Raw genomic sequence first — 21,618 nt, forward strand, 5'->3', positions numbered from 1 at the left:
CCTAGGTATATGACTGAAACTCCTGAAAACTATTCCAAAAAACATATGCAGCAACATCACAATTGCAAAAAGCTAGTAAATAATTCAATGTCTACCCATCAGGGAACAGATAAGTTCACGCAACAGAATATTTTATAGTACTGAAAAGCAATAAACTACGGTATATGTAACAACATGAATGAATGAGACTCGGTGGATGAGTGAAGAAAGCAAGATAGAAAATGACTATATATTGTAACATTTTTATAAAACTCAAAACCAAGCAAAACTGAAAGATATATTATTTAGGGATACTTAAATATGCAAAAATTCTGTATTTTAAGAAAAGCAAAGGAATGATAAGCACACGATGCAGTTTGCAGTTATATGAGTGATGTTCTGATTCTCAGGTTAGGAGGTAGGTTCATGAGTGATCAGTTTATTATTATCCTGCACAAAGGCCATCTATTTATTCTTTCACATATATTGCAAAAATTACACGATAAATAGGGCTGAGTGCAGTGGCTCACGCCTGTAATCCCAGCACTTTGGGAGTCAAGAGGCAGGCGGATCACTTGAGGTCAGAAGTTCGAGGCCAGCCTGGCCAACATGGTGAAACCCTGTCTCTACTAAAAACACAAAAATTAGCAGGGCATGGTGGTATACATCTGTAGTCCCAGCTACTTGGGAGGCAGAGGCAGGAGAATTGCTTGAACCCAGGAGGCGGAGGCTGCAGTGAGCCAAAATCATGTCACTGCACTCCAGGTTGGATGACACAGCGAGACCCTGTCTCAAAAACAAAAACAAAAACAAAACAAAACAAACAACAACAAAAAAAACCCCACAGAGAAGTAATAATGACCAGTCCAAATTTACAAACTAGAGTATATTTTAGTTGCTTCAGATAATCTGGCAGTATTTACAAGAGCTTTTTAAACTGCCATTATGATTTTAAATGGGCGCTAATTTTGAAATACCATCTCAGCGACTTTCACGTATTCTCTAAACCCTGTCCCCCAACTAATCATACATGCTATATATATATCACATCTATCTACATGAAACTATTGCTCTTCATTTTTGCAAACTAGCAGTTCTATACTTGTAAACATTCTCTGTTATGGAAACATAGAATTATAAATTAAGAAAAATATTATGTTTTATTAGGAATATATGAAATCTTTATTTTTCTTTTTTTTTTCTTTGGAGACGGAGTCTCGCTCTGTCATCCAAGCTGGAGTGCACTGGCCAGATCTCAGCTCACTGCAAGCTCCGCCTCCCAGGTTCACGCCATTCTCCTGCCTCAGCCTCCCGAGTAGCTGGGACTACAGGCGCCCGCCACCTCGCCCGGCTAGTTTTTTTTTTTTTTTTTTTGTATTTTTTAGTAGAGACGGGGTTTCACCGTGTTAGCCAGGATGGTCTCGATCTCCTGACCTTGTGATCCTCCCGCCTTGGCCTCCCAAAGTGCTGGGATTACAGGCTTGAGCCACCGCGCCCGGCTGAAATCTTTATTTTTCAATTATGAGACACTTAAACAGTTTTGGTTCCAAGTTTAACCACTTTTCTAGCCTGTTAAATCTGTCCTCACAGGATTAAACACTGGGTAAATAACAGTTATAATTCATAATAATCATGTAGTCTCTCAGAGCTCCTTAATCCAAAAGTGGAAGATAACACTGACATTTTATTTTAGGTTGTACGATATATTATAGTTGTTCATAATAATAGCAATCATACTTTGCATAAACCAAATATAGTAAAATTAGTATGGTTTTAGCTAGGCCTAAGGAAATTAACCAACTTTATTTCTGTTTCTATTTTCTCACTCTTAGCTAAGTCCCAAACTGCCAATTACACATGCCACGAAATGTTGAGTTAATAAAAAAAAAAAATTACTATGTAGTAGTGTTTTCACTTATACTCAGTTGGCTTAGCCAACATTTTAATGTTAAATTACCTTTTTGAGAGGAAGAGTCTGAATCCATTCCATGGAGTTCACATCAAAGATATCAACTGCATTTTCACTGTACACTGAGAGATATGGTGCATTGTAACCTGGGAGAAGAGAAGGAGGGGGCAGCTTGTGGATTACTTTTAACTATTAAACCCCAAATATTTTGAAAGGTCTGCACTAAATAACTGTAGAGTGGAATCCCACCCAAATCCTATGTGGCTATCATATAGTAGCCAAATCAAAACATTTTTGAAGCAAACAGAACATATATCATAAATGAAGAACTGGCACACCAATGTCAGATTATACAGCCATTATAATATAGACAGATTTTGTAAGCACCAGGGGTATACTATTTCCCTGCCCAACATGAGTTCTATAAAGGAATTTCATTATATTTAAAGTATTTGATTCCTAAAAGTAGTTAAGTTATTGACAGTGAATCAAACTTAGAAAGCAGAGAAATCTCCAGGTAAGTGTTCTAGTCCCTGTTAAGAAAGTATAATAAAGCACTGTAGCATAGTTACATGAATAGGGTAGATGCTCAATATATACTTGTTGAAAGAATGAATATCAACAAATGAATATCAACACAGGCAAAGAAAGATTCAATGGTTTACTTAAACTAAGGTTACAAAGGGAATTATTGGCAGAGCTATACAAAAAAGTCAGACATTCCAACTCTGACTCTACATTAGAATAATCGTAATTATTACCTGACTCAGTTACAAAACAACATTTATTTTACTGATAAGAAAGAGACTGTGAGAGTGTGTGTGGGTTTGTGTTTTTAGAGATAAGGTCTCATTGTGTTGCCTAGGCTGGAGAAAAGTGGCATGATCATAGCTCAAGTGATCCTCCCACTTCGGCCTCCTGGGTAGTTGGGACAACAGGCATGCAACCACTACACCTGTCTAATTAAAGAAAATTTTTTATAGACACAGGTTCTTGCCATGTTGCCCAGGTTGGCTTAGAACTTCTGGCCCCAAGCAATCCTCCTGCCTCAGTCTCCTGAAGTGCTGGGATTACAGGTGTAAGCCACTGTGCCCACCTAAGACTGTATTTTTCAGAAGAAATATTAAAAACAGTTAATTCCCAAGATCTGCAGTTGAAAAGCTGGAAAGACAAAAACAACAACGATAACAAGAAAAAATAGTTAAACCTTTCATCCCAGGATGGAGGGTGGGGAAAAAATAAGTCTGGATGGGTAGAACTAGAGGTATTTTTCTTTTGTCCTGTTTATGCAGACTTTCTGATTTTTCTGTAATAAGCATGGATTGTCCTCCCAAACTTTCTTGCAATGAACCTCTAACCTTGACTAGACCCATACCCATAACTACTCCTATCTTGTTATAAACGAAGAGGTTTTTCTCCTCCTTTCCCCAAGTAATTCATGCACCTGTCTTCTGAATTTTGTCCTCTCTGGTCTTCTTGGCGGTCTTACTATATTTGCCATATAGACAACTGTTCCACATAGTTCCCTAGGGTTTTTTTTCCCTTCAGTATTTTAACATGCTCAAGTATTTTTCATTAAAAACAAAACAGTATGGATGAAATACTTCTCCTATGTGGTTCTACAGAACTCTACTTCTGCTATCATAGCACTTACATTCTACTCCAACTACTTGCTTTATCACGAATCTTTTCCACTGCACCCATGCTCTGTGGGGGTAAGACTGTTATCTATTTTACTCATTGCTGTAACTCATATTCAATGGCACATATTCAATAATAATTGGAATATTCAATAACCAAAGTATTCTATAATTAAAAGTATTCAATAAGGCTGGGTATGGTGAGTCAAGCCTATAATCTCAGTGCTTTGGGAGGCCAAGCTGGGAGGACTGCTTGAGGACAAGAATTCAAGACCAGTCTGAACAACTAATGAGATCATCTCTACAAAAATACAAAGTAAAAACATAAGCTGGGCGTGGTGGTGTGCACCTGTTGTCCCAGCTACTCGGGAGGCTAAAGTAGGAGGACTGCTTCAGCCCAGGAGTTGGAGGCTGCAGTGGGTTATGATGATACCACTGTACTCTAACCTGTGTGACAGAGCAAGACTCCATCTCTCTCTCTCAAAAAAAAAAAAGTATTCAGGCCGGGCGCGGTGGCTCAAGCCTGTAATCCCAGCACTTTGGGAGGCCAAGGCGGGTGGATCACGAGGTCAGGAGATCGAGACCCTCCTGGCTAACACGGTGAAACCCCGTCTCTACTAAAAATACAAAAAACTAGCCGGGCCGGTGGCGGGCGCCTGTAGTCCCAGCTACTCGGAGGCTGAGGCGGGAGAATGGCACGAACCCAGGAGGCGGAGCTTGCAGTGAGCCAAGATCGCGCCACTGCACTCCAGCCTGGGCGACACAGCGAGACTCCGCTCTCAAAAAAAAAAAAAAAAAAAAAAGTATTCAATAATTTATTACATCTTCATATTTCTTCCAGGGGTAAAACAAGCAATTATAAATATCTACCCATCTAGATAAAAATGGAAAACTGAAAAACACCTCTTATAGGTGCTACACTATACCTTTACATACCTGATTAAATAATTCACTTGGTAACTACTTCTCCAGAATAAGTTTTGTGAGACACTGATGCTTACAAGCACCGTATTTTGGGGGACCATGAGATAACAATTCAGGGTTATTTCAAAATACGACGTGGGGTAAAAAATCCATCTTAGTGAAATATTCCACAGAAAGATGTTTTGTTTAAATTACCTGCATGCTAATGCTGGCCGTGTTTGCCCTGGCCTAATTACGTATGGTTTTTACATCAACAACATAATCAACACTGAGGAAAAGCATTAAGAATGACTTTTTAAAAAAACTGTTATTAACAATAACAACACTTGGGAGATGAAGTGGAAGGGAAAAGGAAGGAAAGAGACATAAAGGTAAGACAGTCATAAGAAAGAGAATCTTACAACAAGAGGAAGGATTTGCTGGCCACATCAATTCCTGTTGTCTAGATCTTCGGCCCTGGCAGTCAGTGTATATCCCAATGCTGTTAAAACACAGCAGATATTCTTTACTGGAGATCTCAACAGCGCAGATAGCATCCATTGGTTGATGTGCAATAAATGATAGTGTATGGTCATTTGAATGGAGCATACTGTATGGACTTCCTTCTCCATTCAAAGGGTATCTTAGAAATCCTGACTGGAATCCCACACAGAGTTGTTCACTGAAGATTGCCATCCACTGGACATTATATGGGACTTGAATTTCCTTAAATTTTCTGTGACGAGTCTTGCTCTGAAATAGTTCATAACAGAGGACCTGCCTTTTCATAGCCACACACAAGCATGTGAGAGCTCCATGGCGCACCTTTCCAGAAGTTATGGTTTGACACCCTTTAGTTTCTGCCAGCTTGTAAAAATCGGTCTCTCGCCCATCCAATGCTGACAGAGGAAAAAGTCGTACATGACGATTTCGTCCTGAGATCACAGCAACAAGCTGATCATTTGGAATGAGTTCAATCTGATGAATCTTCTTATTATCACCAACTCGAATAATTTCTAAACACAAAGAATAATAAATCAAAATTTTATTGATTCATCATATCCCAATTATACTCAAAAGGATGTAAGTCAACTTACAGATGCACACACGGAAGAATAAGAGATCAGAAGTCACAGGAAAAAAAGATAATCAAACCCATCATAAGGTAATTTAACTCACCTATAGTACGTGTTAAATTGAGTCCTAAGATTTCTGGCAGCCAAGGCAAACCCCAAAGGATTCTTGTGTAAAAGTATGCCAAATCCTCAAGGAAAACTTTTTTATTGGCACTAAATTCTAGGGAACGTCACCATGGGATTCCCGTTTTTAAAAACAGAACTCATTTTTCAGAAGTTTTTATATGCATAACAATGCATTGTCTTAAATGCACTGTTTTCCCATGATCTAAGTTGATATAAAGATAAAACTTAGAATATTATATTTATGAATACCAAGTTATATTGGTTTCTCTTTATTTCACTCAGCATTTAGTTTTTCCCTAGAAGAAAAACCTCCAAACACACACATTTTAATAGCTGTTGTCTCTTTTGATACTAACAGAACAATATGAAAATCAAGTTGTTTATTTTTTTTTCATGTTCCATCTTTAGAAATGCAATTTGGGCTGGGCACGGTGGCTCATGCCTGTAATCCCAGCAGTTTGGGAGGCCAAGGTAGGTGATTGGATCACCTGAGGTTGGGAGTTCGAGACCAACCTGGCCAACATGGAGAAACCTTGTTTCCACTGAAAATACAAACTTAGCCGGGCATGGTGGTACATGCCTGTAATCCCAGCTACTGTGAGGCTGAGGCAGGAGAATCGCTTGAACTTGGGAGGCGGAGGTTGCAGTGAGCCAAGATTGTGCCACCACTGCACTCTAGCCTAGGCAGCAAAAGCGAAACTCTGTATCAAAAAAAAAAAAAAGAAATGCAATCTGAGTTCATACAGAACTGTTAAATAAAATGATACAAGAAAGACAATACACATTTGAAGTTTTAAACCTCAGGGGTACTACAGAAATTTAAAAATAATCTTTTAATTTATAAACATATCAAATTAGGTCTGGAAAATTTTAGTCACAGGATAAATAAGAGCAAATCCTGCTCTTTGTAGAATTTAGAATCTAGGGTTAAAATTTTTTTTAACACATGATTGAAAATTACTCAAAAAAAAAAAGTTTTCTCTTACCATCTTTGGTGACATGTACAACAAATAACCCTTCTTCGTTTCCCAAAGCAATTCTTTCATGATCTATGTAAGACATGAATATGAAAGATTTTTATTAGGAAAAAACCATGTAATGCTAATAAACCAGATGTTAAGAACATTTGGTGCAAAAAATGGAAATAAAATAAATTACAATAACAGTTTACACTATTTCTTTCAGATTATACTGGTAAAGCTCTCATGTCTTCTAAAATAGAATAATTATTAAAGAATAATCCATATCAATACCTACAAAAATAAGTAAATGTTTACTAAACGATGAAACAAAATGAAAAACCTAAGTTGTTCTACACTTCTTGTTTTGGGAGGTAAAAATTGTGAATGGCATTTGAACTGTACTCATTAAACTTTTCAGTATTCATGGAAAGTAACAAAAGAGTTAGATGCATACACAGGAATACAGCAAAAATTCAAACCTCCAGACACAGAAACTGCCATTTGTTAATGGGATTTCTTTTATGCAGGGCATTCTGTGTTATGTATTCCATCTTATTTAAACTTCCCAATAACCTCAGCAAGGTAATTATCATCTGTATTTTATATACTAAACTCTAAGAAACTAACTTGTTCTAAATCACACAAGCAGAAAATAGATTGGTAGGCTAATGTTTAGCACTGTTGTTTTTTCAGGAAAAAAAGGCACTTTGAAAGTGTACTTATATTCCTGTTTATTGAAAAACAAAGATCTGATATAGGTCTCATTCATTCAATAAACATGTACTGAGCATTTGTGATACGATGCATAGTATGTTGGACATTGGGGATTCCTAGATGAAAGCCAATCCTTGTTCTCAAGTAGATTAGTAAACAATTATAATAATATGATAAATGTTATAAATTCATACCTATGATTGCGGCTGCCTGGGTTGTTTTAATGAGGGGTAGAGTGCTGTCATAAGCCTCTTTGGGAAGATAGACTGAGCGGTCTCTGAATTTGTTTTTCTTCAAAATCTTGTGCAATTCACTCAGCACTCCCACCCACTTACTCTTCTCATTCTCACTGTCTGCTAGCATCAGGATTGAACATTTGTTATTAGATGCTGAGAGCTGGGAAGCTGTGACCTAGAACAATTTAATCAATAATCATGACATTAGAAAACAGACACCCTTTATGCTAGTTTCATGATTATGTTAGTTTGCTTAGCACTCACCAATAAAATGAGCATTCATTAAATGATACCGTTACTGGAGTTTAGCTATTCCTAATCAGAGTAACTACCTTTAGCACTAGATTACATGACAAAGCAAAGGTGACAGATACCATTGGAAATGTTTGTATCATTTTCATTTTCTTTCTATAAAATTGCCAGAACACTATCACTAAAGAGGCATTAAATATACTCATATATAAAAACAACAATAACTGACATTTATTGAGTAAATACTGAGCACCAGGTAGATCTAAGCACATTACAAGTATTAACTCATTTAACTCTGTTAACATCATCATGAGATAGGATGTACTGTCATTATATCCTTATTTTGTATATGAAAAAAATGGTGATGCAAACAAATTAAATCATTTCTCCAAGGACACACAGCTAGACATCTGGGATCTTGTGCCCATGCTCCTAAACACCACACTACACTGACTTGCAACTTGTTTAAAAAAGTCAGAAGTGCTCAGAAATATATTCTCTGTTACTTCACGACAATAACTCACATCATCGTTAAGACTTGATAATTTAAATTAGTATTTAAACAAAGGTTTATCATTATACAAACAACACTATCAGAGCAGTTTTAAATTTTACCTATATGAATTCCTTACTATAAATAAATAATTCCTTATTAAGTAGCAGTGACAATAAAATCACACTATGAAAATCAGTTATCAGTAAGTGGGCCTCTGTAGGCTCCCTTGGTGGCTGGGAGGAAAATAAATAGTTGTCAGTCTGGGAACTAAGAGACTAAGTATAATCTTTGCCTGACCTTCCTTAGATACAAGGTTCACAGACAAATATAGGGAGATAGGCATAACTATTAGGCAGTAGTCTTTTTTTTTTTTTTTTTAATCTCTGTTGTCTTAATTTACCAACTCAAGATTGCTTCATGGCAATAGCCTCCAAAGACTGCCACCAACAAGTCCTCCTAAGGAATTCCATTCTTCTCGTCAAGAGGTGGAGTCTATCTCCCCTCCTCTTAAATCTGGGCTGACCTCATGACTTCCTTTGACCAATAGAATGCAGAAGGGTTATTATACCTGTTTTGGGCCTAGTCCTCAAAGGGCCTGGCAGCTTCTTTTGCTCTCCTAGAAGCCAGCCACTGAGAGCTCAGCCAGCCTACCTGATGACCACAGACCACATGGAGCGAGTTCACAAAGAGGAGAACTGAGATCACCCGGCTAACAGCCAGCACCCAGATTAAGTGCAAGGTCATTAGATGTTCTGGTCCCAAATGAGCTGAATGCAGTCACATGAGTGACACTAGCTGACACCACAAGAACTGTACAGCTGGTCCACAGAATAGTGAAAAATAATAAATAATTGTCGGTTTAAGCTACTAAGTTTTGGAATGGCTGTTACGAAGCAGTAAGTATTTTTAATTTTTAAAGACAGACTTTTTTTAAAAAAAAAAACTTGAGAAACCTCACACTTATCTAATTTTCCATCTGGTAGTATTTATTTGAAAACTGAATTGGAACTAAAAAATATTATCTACCAGGAAGCATATTTTATAAGCCATATATTGATGCTTTCTCCAGGTTTTCACTAATTAAATATTTAGCACCAATTTTTTATACCTTCAAGTACTGGATGACATGGAATATATAAAAGAATGTAAGATTTGGTTTTACTTATAGTGCATTTATGATTTATATAGAGAGGCAAAATATACTCATTAAAAACACGTAATTCAGTGATCAAATTATAGTATACACACTTACCCTAAATATACATGGTATATCTTTTCGACTTGCATGGATAACATCAGAAGCCAACACTGAACTCACGGAAAATTCTTCATCCCTGAAAGAAAAGCAAAGCATTAAAAGTTAGTATATGTGGCTATGTGTGTGTGGTTTGGGGTGTGTATCCAAATAACACATATGAAGCAATACTCAAAGCTTAACAGCACCAAACACCCAAATTTAATTTTTTAAAAAATTTAATTTTCCCCCATTGTAATTAATAGTGCCCCAAATAATTTATCAAGAATAACTTCCTAGTGGTATATTATACAAGAGCTAGAAATCATTGCTGGCTTACCCACAGTTACAAGGCCAGTTAAGTATACATGTAGAACTGGGATTTGAACCCTGGTAGGTCTCTGGAGCCTCCATGGACCCTCTTGCCTCCCATAATAAATCTTAAGTGCCCTCAACCCAGTTCATGTTACATTTCATTGTTCCTTCAACTAGATGTTGAACAACATATTTCCTCCACAATAATTTCTTCTGATTCCCTTAATTTTGTTGTTGGCACCATGACTCCCTTAGTCTTACAGGCTTGACACCTTAGACTTATTTTTGATTCTTCTCGCTATCTATATTCAGTCCTTTAGTAGGTTCTATCAGATTTTAATTGTCAATATTTCTTGCATCTGTCCCATCATGTTCCATATTTGTAGGGGAAGATAATGTGTTTGAGATGCTAATGTGAAGTGCCAATGTGAGTCAGAGCTAGAAATTCTGGTTTTGAGCAATGGATATATCTGAACTGGAGATACAAGTCTGGAAGTCATGAATGCAGAGGGGATGGCTGAAGCTGTGAATAAATATGATCACTCAAGGACAGTGGCTGGAGTTACGAGAAAAGGGAAAGGAGAGAACACTAAGGAACACGGGAAGAATCTGAAAAATGAGACCAGAAGTGTTCGAGGGCTATACTTACCTAAAAGTTTACTGATTATGTTTTCCAGAAGCCTTTCTGATTTTTATTTTCTTTCCTTACATTGTAATTATACTCTAAGCCTTTAGGTGATGTGATGATACAAGCTTCACACATTAGGCCTCCATTACCCCATTTACATGGGTCTTTTGGACTGAAACACCAACTTCTTTTTCCTTAACTCCTAGCCCCTCACACTCAACACACATACCAACCTGTCCTATAAATACACCTTACTTCCTATTTTCAATTCTATTACTATAGCAATATTAGCAAATTAGAAAATATGAAGTTAGTTCATTTAAATAAACCATGGCAACACAACTTTTAAAAATCAGAAACTTTAAAATTCCTATGTTGCAATGATACAAATAATTTTACCTTCAAAGTCTTACCTCATGTCAATCACTTGACTAATGACAACACTGGGCTGAGATGCTTTTCCTTCAGCAATATCATACAGAAACAGTTTGAAGTCACACACTATAGCCAGTGCTCTCTGCCACCCTTTCTTCACTCCGGCTGGTTTAGGAATCTTAGTTTTGTTTTAGACAGACAGGCAAACAAACAGCCAAAACAACTCAAATGAAAATATGCCTTAAATCACATATGTAATTGCACTGAAGATGTACAGATAATGTACATGTCTTATAAGTCTGCCATTCTGGTTGGTAAAGTAGCAGATGCGACACATATTAAGCTATGAGAAAATGTGAGAACACATTCTTCAAATACTGAATGACTTTTTATTCTGAGAAACATTTTAATGGTACCATTTTAACTTTCACTAGTATTTCATTAAAATAACACTCATTGGTTTTCTTTCTAAATAGCATAAAACTAAAACTTGGTGTAAGATGAAACTCAGCTTACACTGTAAATACTACCCAAGATAACAAGACTATGCCTTGATAATAGCTCATAATTCATAACCATATGCCACCTCTCTTGCAAGACCAGGTGCTACAAACTCCTTTATGAAGATTTCATCACAAGATAGGAACAACATGGAAAAACTTGAGACATTTTATAGGTTATTTCCACGTAAAAGTTAGGTTTTTGTTTGCAAATCATTATTCTAGATGAAATAAAATTATTAGATGAATTTTACTCATTTAATTTTCAAACAAGAACTATGCTCTTAAAATAACTGATTTGATTTTAATTCATTAATCAATCTTAAAATATTAATCTAAACCCAATTTAATCATACTTACCCTGACATGGCCTTCATATGCTGTTCCTATTCCTCTCTGAGGATCTATACCCAGGGGGCCTTTTGTCTGTTCAGGAGGAACTGGACAAATGCTTGGAGCTTTGTTTACACAAGTTATATGGCATGAGAATCCACACACTTTTGGAGGCAAAAAAGAAACATTTGATAAAAATTCATTTTAACAAAAAGAAAATTCACTGAACACTCACTGCATACAAGATGCTATGTTAGATGAATACTTATCTCCACTTTTATCTTAAATAACTGTTTTATCATTTGGGTAGCTGATTCATTTGTTTACCAATGACAATTTTAATGAGAAATAGTAAATATTTTAAAAAGTATTTGTATTACTGTTGTTCTGTATTGACATTAGTGATCAGAAAGAGAAGCAAACAGAAGCATCTAACCTTGCGAATAAAATGATTGATTTAGATTTTCTAAAAGAGTGGTTTTTGGAGTTTTTTTGCTCTTCATCCCACTGCAACTTGGTATCTGCCTTGAAATTTCTCTTGCAAGGGTCTCTAGTGGGCATTAAGCTGCCTGACATCTTTGGTTTGGCAAACCCTACCAATCCTTGAAAATGGAGTTTTTCAGTGACTAAAAAAGTACAAGTTGAAGGTAAATTTTAGGAGTTATTATTATATATACTTAAACTACTACTAAAATAACAATAGTTCACTTTATGGAGTGCTTTTTATTTTTCTATAACAATCTAAGACAGGTACAGTTACCATCTCTATAAATGGACTACACATCACTGATGGATATTGTGAAACAAGCAGAGAGGCAAGATGACAAAAATCATCCAAATGTCTCAATTCACTTTATTTATTTATTAAAGAGAGGGTCTTGCTATGTCGCCCAGGCTGGCCTCAAAATGATTCTCTTGTCTTAGCCTCCTGAGTAGTTGGGACTATAGGCATGAGCCATCACACTCAACTTCAATTCACTTTTAAGTGGAGTATCTAGCAAGTTACGATTTGTTTTATTTACAAGCAAAGGGCAGTGGAAGCAACAAAATAAGTATCCTATACTGGATCTAATTCCAACCAACCACAAGGAAAGGAACAAGACAGGAATCTTTAGAAGCTGGAACCACATTATTATAACATTTACAAAAGCCTGGCAGACAAAGGCTATGAACAGTCTCATGAGACCCCACAGCTTCATAAAGTATGCTTCAAAGGGTCTGAAGAAAAGATGGGGACAACTTCACAGCAAAAGACTCTAGAAGGGAAGAGAGTCTGAGAAGACCTCAAAAACTGCTACTATGAATTGCAAATAATTGTGGGGCGTAAAAAATGACATGGGACTTAAAGCCAGGTAGCTGGCCAGGATTCTGATAAACAAATTTTAGAATGACATACCAGTACTGGCTAAGTTCCAAAATGAAACAACACTTGAAAACTACAAATTTTCTCCTTCTTTGGCTTCAGTCACACCTTTCTAGTCAATAATATAGGCGATTCCTTCTCAGGTTACTTGGCTATCTTTTCCTGTTGCCTTCCCTTAACTATGTAAGAGACTCATGTACTTGCTCTCTTCTCAATCTACATGTGCTTCCTGGATAATGTCATTCATGTTTATAACTTAATACACTCATAACTCTTTAATCTCTGCTTTTTTAACCCTGAACATTTTATTTGGCTTGAAACACACGTATCTAATGAACTAGTTAAAATACTGCAATCTGGATCTTTCACTTTAGCTGTGAGAACTAACTAAACAGAATGCACTGCCTTAAGATGTTATTAATTTCCCTCTTACTCAAAGTACTCAGATACAGGCTAACTACAAGTATATTATAAAGGAAACATACGCATATGATGGGGACTGGCTACATTTACAGCAGAAGTAGGAAATGGCAACTAGCATTAGAATTTGAGTTAGCAACTATTTTCCTGTCTTTTCCATAAGATAAACCAATATATGAGAGATCTTCAGAAAGTTCATGGAAAATGGATATTATGGAAAAACTATGTATGGATTTAAAATTTTCTTTTGCACCAAAATAAATGCATACTAACTTGTTATAATATGTCTGAAGAGGATCTAGTTTGAGACATTAAGAAGAATGAGACTTCAATCTGAAAAGAGCCCCTATCAGAGCAACTTAATTCTGTTAAAATTAAGTAAGAACAAATATATAATTTACAATGAAGCTTGGGTGGAAGAATGGTGAAATCATTAATGCTTTACAAAAAGTTGATAGGGACAATGCCTGATATGGTTTGGTTGTGTTCCCACCCAAATCTCATCTTGAATTGTAGCGCCCATAATTCCCACGTCATGGGAGGGACACAATGGGAGGTAACTGAATCATGGGGGCAGGTCTCTCTGTGCTGCTTTGGTGATAGTGAATAAATCTCATGAGATCTGATGGTTTTATAAAGGGGAGTTCCCCTGCAAATGCACTCTTGCCTGCCACCATGTAAGATGTGACTTTGCTCCTCTTTCACCTTCCACCATGACTGTAAGGCCTCTCAGTCATGTGGAACTGAGTCAATTAAACCTCTTTCCTTTATAAATTACCCAGTCTTGGGTATATCTTTATTAGCCACGTGAGAAGAGACAAATACAATGCCTTAAAGAAATCAGCAGTTTACAAATGGATAACTCATTTTAAGAAGGGATAAGAGGATGTCAAAGATGAAACCTGCAGTAGCAAACCTTCCACATTAATTTGCCAGGAAAAAAATTAATCTTGTTCATGCTTTGTCTGAAGAGGACTGATGAGTAACAGCACAAACAACAGCTAATACCACAGATATCTCAATTGGTTCAGCTTACACAATTCCGACCAAAAATGAATGCTGAGCAAACTTCCCACTTGTCGGATGCTGAAACTACTGCACCTAGATCAGCTGCAGAATGTTAGATGGAAATTTTAAACAAGTGGGATCAAGATTCTGAAAGATTTCTTTGAAGAACAGTAGCAGGAGATGCAACATGGCTTTACCAGTATGATCCTGAAAACAAAGCACAATCAAAGCAATGGCTACCAAGATATGGAAGTGGTCCAGTCACAGCAAAAGCGGACCAGTCAAGAGCAAAGGTCATGGCAATAGTTTTTGGGGATGCTTGAGGCATTTTGCTTGTTGGCTTTCTGGAGAGCCAAAGACTGATAGCACCTGTTTATTATGAGAGTGTTTTGAGAAATGCAGCCAAAGCTTTAGCAGAAAAACGCCAGGGAAAAGCTTCACCAGAGTCCTTCTTCACCATGACAGTGCTCCTCCTGCTCATTCCTCTCATCAAACAGCAGCAATTTTGTGAGTGTTTCCATGGGAAATCATTAGGCATCCACCTTACAGTTCTGATTTGGTTCCTTCTGACTTCTTTTCGTTTCTGAATTTCAAAAAGTCTTTAAGGGCACCCATCTTTCTTCAGTTAATAATGTAAAGGAGACTACACTGACATGGTTACATTCTCAGGACCCTCTGTTCTTTAGGGATGGACTAAATGAGTGGTATAATTGCTTACAAAGTTGTCTCGAACTTAATGGAGCTTATGTTAAAAAATAAAGTTTATATTGTTAATTTTTATCTTTAAATTCTACTTTTCCACAAGCTTTTTGAAGTCCCCTCATATAAGGTAGCGTTGTAGTGACAAATTTCATTTGACTTTTAAAAAAAGTATTCTTCTGAAACATTCAAAAAGAAATAATATATTCCATTATAATTTAAACCATTTTCACTTCAGAGCTCCTAAGAAAAATAAAGCAATGCCCAAACAAATAAATATGCTTTCTTTTCTGTTCACATGACCCCTGACCCTCTCTCCTTCATCACTCAGAATGTACGCTCTATGAGGGTAGGATCTATGCCTTTCCCCATTCACTATTATGTCCCCAGCGCCTAGAAGTACAGTGGGTTTTCCATAAACATGTGATGAATAAATCATGGATGGTAGAGAAAAAAAAAACAAAAAAAACCCTCTGCTATTAATACAGGAATAAAATATCTTTCAGGCATAATGGCAGACATTTAGTATTTCTGAAAAGGTGCCCACATTGTCTACTTTTCAATAACAATTTCTCTAAGGAATTAAACAAGGTTAAAATTCAGTGAATTTTCTTCTGTCAGATAGGTTAATGTTTTTTGGCGGGGACTATAAATTTACTCAATAACAAAACAAAGACAAATGAACCATATTTAAATATATTGCCCCTGAAAAATATGTCTAGTTTCTCAAACATTCAACAGACAACATAGATTATTTCCATTCTTGTTATGTAAAAAAGCAAATGATTAAGTAAAACAAACATTTATATACCTTTGAAAGAGAATCAAGTTATCTGATTACAATTTAGATAGTGAAGTCATATTTTCTTTCCTTTTTGTTCTTACCTTCACATGAACAGCCCTGTCTTATTAAACCCACCATCAAGGAGGTACACTGATGACACTTGGTAGGAGTAGTAAAAGATTTTACAAAAAACTGGTGAGTCTTGCGCTGCAAAACAAATTGATAAAAAAAACACACATTGATTGTTTAAAAGATTTCCATAATGTGAGCCCCTATGCCCCATATCACTTTCTAGAATGTTTCCTAAATAGGAATATAATGAATTATTTCCATTTCTCATTACATCTTCTTACGGTTTATGGTCTTTAAACATTTGTATTAGGTAATTTGAACTGGACTAAGCTAAAATAATTAAGAAGTTAAATGATAATCAATTGCTCTTGAATGCCATTTGAAAAGTATGTAAAATAAACAATAGCTTTTTTGGGGGGCTCATAATTCTTAGCTTCAGAATTTTAATAAATTATCCAAATTATTGTTCAGCAAATAGTTAAGTAAAATATTACATATTTATACTTATACAAACATAGGATTTTAATGTGCTTTATATCTTCTTAGGAAAAAAGTTATTTAAAATTATTGTTTCTACTGTAAATCATGTATTTCTTTTTCTGGGACCAAGGACAAATAATATGCTTCACAAATCAGTTTCCTCCTATGGAAAGAGGCAGTATAACACTTGAGCAGATAAAAATACACATATATTATTCCAGAGACAGATGGCAGATTGAAATTTCTTTTTTTTTTTTATTATACTTTTAAGTTCTAGGGTACATGTGCATAACGTGCAGGTTTGTTACATATGTATACTTGTGCCATGTTGGTGTGCTGCACCCATCAACTCGTAAGCACCCATCAATTTGTCATTTATATCAGGTATAACTCCCAATGCAATCCATCCCCCCTCCCCCCTCCCCATGATAGGCCCCATGTGTGACGTTCCCCTTCCCAAGTCCAAGTGATGTCATTGTTCAGTTTCCACCTATGAGTGAGAACATGCGGTGTTTGGTTTTCTGTTCTTGTGATAGTTTGCTAAGAATGATGGTTTCCAGCTGCATCCATGTCCCGACAAAGGACGCAAACTCATCCTTTTTTATGGCTGCATAATATTCCGTGGTGTATATGTGCCACATTTTCTTAATCCAGTCTGTCACAGATGGACATTTGGGTTGAATCCAAGACTTTGCTATTGTGAATAGTGCCGCAATAAACATACGTGTGCATGTGTCTTTCTAGCAGCATGATTTATAATCCTTTGGGTATATACCCAGTAGTGGGATAGCTGGGTCATATGGTACATCTAGTTCTAGATCCTTGAGGAATCGCCACACTGTTTTCCATAATGGTTGAACTAGTTTACAATCCCACCAACAGTGTAAAAGTGTTCCTATTTCTCCACATCCTCTCCAGCACCTGTTGTTTCCTGACTTTTTAAAGATTGCCATTCTAACTGGTGTGAGATGGTATCTCATTGTGGTTTTGATTTGCATCTCTCTGATGGCCAGTGATGATGAGCATTTTTTCATGTGTCTGTTGGCTGTATGAATGTCTTCTTTTGAGAAATGTCTGTTCATATGCTTTGCCCACTTTTTGATGGGGTTGTTTGTTTTTTTCTTGTAAATTTGTTTGAGGTCTTTGTAGATTCTGGATATTAGCCCTTTGTCAGATGAGTAGATTGCAAAAATTTTCTCCCATTCTGTAGGTTGCCTGTTCACTCTGATGGTAGTTTCTTTTGCTGTGCACAAGCTCTTTAGTTTAATTAGATCCCATTTGTCAATTTTGGCTTTTGCTGCCATTGCTTTTGGTGTTTTAGACATGAAGTCCTTGCCCATACCTATGTCCTGAATGGTACTACCTAGGTTTTCTTTTAGGGTTTTTATGGTATTAGGTCTAACATTTAAGTCTCTAATCCATCTTGAATTAATTTTCGTATAAGGAGTAAGGAAAGGATCCAGTTTCAGCTTTCTACTTATGGCTAGCCAATTTTCCCAGCACCATTTATTAAAGAGGGAATCCTTTCCCCATTTCTTGTTTCCCTCAGGTTTGTCAAAGATCAGATGGCTGTAGATGTGTGGTATTATTTCTGAGGACTCTGTTCTGTTCCACTGGTCTATATCTCTGTTTTGGTACCAGTACCGTGCTGTTTTGGTTACTGTAGCCTTGTAGTATAGTTTGAAGTCAGGTAGCGTGATGCCTCCAGCGTTGTTCTTATGACTTAGGATTGTCTTGGCAATGCGGGCTCTTTTTTGGTTCCATATTGAACTTTAAAGCAGTTTTTTCCAATTCTGTGAAGAAACTCATTGGTAGCTTGACGGGGATGGCATTGAATCTATAAATAACCTTGGGCAGTATGGCCATTTTCACGATATTGATTATTCCTATCCATGAGCATGGTATGTTCTTCCATTTGTTTGTGTCCTCTTTTATTTCACTGAGCAGTGGTTTGTAGTTCTCCTTGAAGAGGTCCTTTACATCCCTTGTAAGTTGGATTCCTAGGTATTTTATTCTCTTTGAAACAATTGTGAACGGAAGTTCATTCATGATTTGGCTCTCTGTTTGTCTGTTACTGGTGTATAAGAATGCTTGTGATTTTTGCACATTAATTTTGTATCCTGAGACTTTGCTGAAGTTGCTTATCAGCTTAAGGAGATTCTGGGCTGAGACAATGGGGTTTTTTTTTTTTTTTTTTTTTTCTGTGGCACTGAAGCCTTCAGACATGACAATGGGGTTTTCTAAATATACAATCATGTCATCTGCAAACAGGGACAATTTGACTTCTTCTTTTCCTAACTGGATACCCTTGATTTCTTTCTCTTGCCTGATTGCCCTAGCCAGAACTTCCAACACTATGTTGAATAGGAGTGGTGAGAGAGGGCATCCCTGTCTTGTGCCAGTTTTCAAAGGGAATTTTTCCAGTTTTTGCCCATTCATTATGATATTGGCTGTGGGTTTGTCATAAATAGCTCTTATTATTTGAGGTACGTTCCATCAATACCGAATTTATTGAGTGTTTTTAGCATGAAGGGCTGTTGAATTTTGTCAAAAGCCTTTTCTGCATCTATTGAGATAATCATGTGGTTCTTGTCTTTGGTTCTGTTTATATGCTGGATTACGTTTATTGATTTGCGAATGTTGAACCAGCCTTGCATCCCAGGGATGAAGCCCACTTGATCATGGTGGATAAGCTTTTTGATGTGCTGCTGAATCCAGTTTGCCAGTATTTTATTGAGGATTTTTGCATCGATGTTCATCAGGGATATTGGTCTAAAATTTTCTTTTTTTGTTGTGTCTCTGCCAGGCTTTGGTATCAGGATGATGCTGGCCTCATAAAATGAGTTAGGGAGGATTCCCTCTTTTTCTATTGATTGGAATAGTTTCAGAAGGAATGGTACCAGCTCCTCCTTGTACCTCTGGTAGAATTCAGCTGTGAATCCATCTGGTCCTCGACTTTTTTTGGTTGGTAGGCTATTAATTATTGCCTCAATTTCAGAGCCTGCTATTGGTCTATTCAGGGATTCAACTTCTTCCTGGTTTAGTCTTGGAAGAGTGTAAGTGTCCAGGAAATTATCCATTTCTTCTAGATTTTCTAGTTGATTTGCGTAGAGGTATTTATAGTATTCTCTGATGGTAGTTTGTATTTCTGTGGGGTCCGTGGTGATATCCCCTTTATCATTTTTTATTGCGTCGATTTGATTCTTCTCTCTTTTCTTCTTTATTAGTCTTGCTGCGGTCTGTCAATTTTGTTGATTTTTTCAAAAACCAACTCCTGGATTCATTGATTTTTTGGAGGGTTTTTTGCGTCTCTATCTCCTTCAGTTCTGCTCTGATCTTAGTTATTTCTTGCCTTCTGCTAGCTTTTGAATGTGTTTGTTCTTGCTTCTCCAGTTCTTTTAATTGTGATGTTAGAGTGTCCATTTTAGATCTTTCCAGCTTTCTCTTGGGGGCATTTAGTGCTATAAATTTCACTCTACACACTGCTTTAAATGTGTCCCAGAGATTCTGGTATGTTGTATCTTTGTTCTCATTGGTTTCAAAGAACATCTTTATTTCTGCCTTCATTTCGTTATGTACCCAGTAGTCATTCAGGAGCAGGTTGTTCAGTTTCCATGTAGTTGAGCGGTTTTGATTGAGTTTCTTAGTCCTGAGTTCTAGTTTGATTGCACTGTGGTCTGAGAGATAGTTTGTTATAATTTCTGTTCTTTCACATTTGCTGAGGAGTGCTTTACTTCCAATTATGTGGTCAGTTTTGGAATAAGTGCGATGTGGTGCTGAGAAGAACGTATATTCTGTTGATTTGGGGTGGAGAGTTCTATAGATGTCTATTAGGTCCGCTTGGTGCAGAGCAGATTGAAATTTCTTACTGAATACCCCATAGTTAAAGGTATTTTAGTCTTACCTGATTTACATGGTGGTAAGCAAATGTAGATTTTATCTCTTTGGAATATTCCTTTGTTTTCCAAATTAATTCTCTTAGCATGTTTTAACAATAAATGATGTATAATAAATAACCTTTCGTTCTGCTGTGTGAACTTAGGAAAAATTTACTAAATTCCTCTCTGTCTCACTTTCCTTATCTACAAAACAGGATAAATAATAGTATCTACCTAATGGAGTGGTTAAATGAGTATTAATATAAACAAAGTCTTTCAAACAGTACCTGGTACATACTAAGTACTCAAAAAACATTTCTTTTTTTAAGAAATAATTTCAACTCTTAGATTCATGGGTACACATGCAGGTTTGTTACCTACTAAGTATATTGTATCATGCTGAGGTTTAGGGTATGATTGATCCACATTACCCAAGTACAGAGCACAGTACCCAATTTATTAGCCCTGGCACCCCTCCCTCCTTCCCCTTCTCTAGTAGTCCCCAGAGTCTTTTGTTGCCATCTTTATATCCATGGGTACCCAATGTTGTATGAATTTTGCTAATTATTTCTCTTTTAAATGTGTGATTGATTTAAACTACTAAGAACTCTACTCCATATTCTAACAAATTAGGAATACTGATTTTGGTTATCAAGTAGCATTTATTTCAGTTGACACTAACATATGAACAAAAAACTAAAGGGAATATTTGAAGCTTTAAAATTCAAGTTAAAAATAAATCTTGTTCTTTTCAACTGGCATATATGATTTGTACACTACGAAAGAAGTTTTAAAAAATGAAAGAAGTAGATTATTTTTCACATAAAAAAACCTGACTACCAGCATTAGTCAGACAATGGGGTGAGATTCTCAAATTTAGAGTGGTCATGAGCTCTGGTCCAACCTCAAACCATTCTGTTCTAGAAGTTCCTCACGATCTTTTGGTCAGTTTCAAAGCAGCACTGGGATTTGACTCTAAGTAGAACACAGACTATCTTATTACTAACTCTGCAACTGCTCCTATAACTTCTGAGTCCCAGTCAGGGCGCAGACACTGTACCAGTACTTTACATAATTCATCTTATTTTGTGCAACCACCTTGAAAGATAGATACTATTTCCTTATATGAAAGAATCTATTAAAATCATAAAATTTTGCTCTTTCTCCTGTATACTACTTTTTAATTTCTGGCTCTTTGAGAAACTATTATGAGTAAATTTTCTAGTGCTAACTTTT

At 36.5% G+C, this 21,618-nt stretch overlaps 1 protein-coding gene across 11 annotated transcripts in view; it reads right to left on the bottom strand.

Moving 5' to 3' along the window:
* Nucleotides 1-21,618, bottom strand: part of CDC42BPA (CDC42 binding protein kinase alpha) — a 314,680-nt gene that overhangs the window by 34,872 nt on the left and 258,190 nt on the right. For all 11 annotated transcript variants that reach the window (XM_033195253.1, XM_033195258.1, XM_033195259.1 and 8 more), the window contains 8 exons: nucleotides 16,054-16,159; nucleotides 11,706-11,842; nucleotides 10,884-11,023; nucleotides 9,546-9,627; nucleotides 7,504-7,720; nucleotides 6,620-6,682; nucleotides 4,854-5,447; nucleotides 1,937-2,034 (listed from right to left, as the gene is read on the bottom strand). In XM_033195253.1, coding sequence (XP_033051144.1) covers nucleotides 1,937-2,034; nucleotides 4,854-5,447; nucleotides 6,620-6,682; nucleotides 7,504-7,720; nucleotides 9,546-9,627; nucleotides 10,884-11,023; nucleotides 11,706-11,842; nucleotides 16,054-16,159 — 1,437 coding nt within the window. The remainder of the gene's footprint in view (nucleotides 1-1,936; nucleotides 2,035-4,853; nucleotides 5,448-6,619; nucleotides 6,683-7,503; nucleotides 7,721-9,545; nucleotides 9,628-10,883; nucleotides 11,024-11,705; nucleotides 11,843-16,053; nucleotides 16,160-21,618) is intronic.

The sequence above is a fragment of the Trachypithecus francoisi genome, unplaced genomic scaffold, assembly GCF_009764315.1.
Source record: "Trachypithecus francoisi isolate TF-2019V2 unplaced genomic scaffold, Tfra_2.0 Lachesis_group5, whole genome shotgun sequence".
Classification (NCBI taxonomy): domain Eukaryota; kingdom Metazoa; phylum Chordata; class Mammalia; order Primates; family Cercopithecidae; genus Trachypithecus; species Trachypithecus francoisi.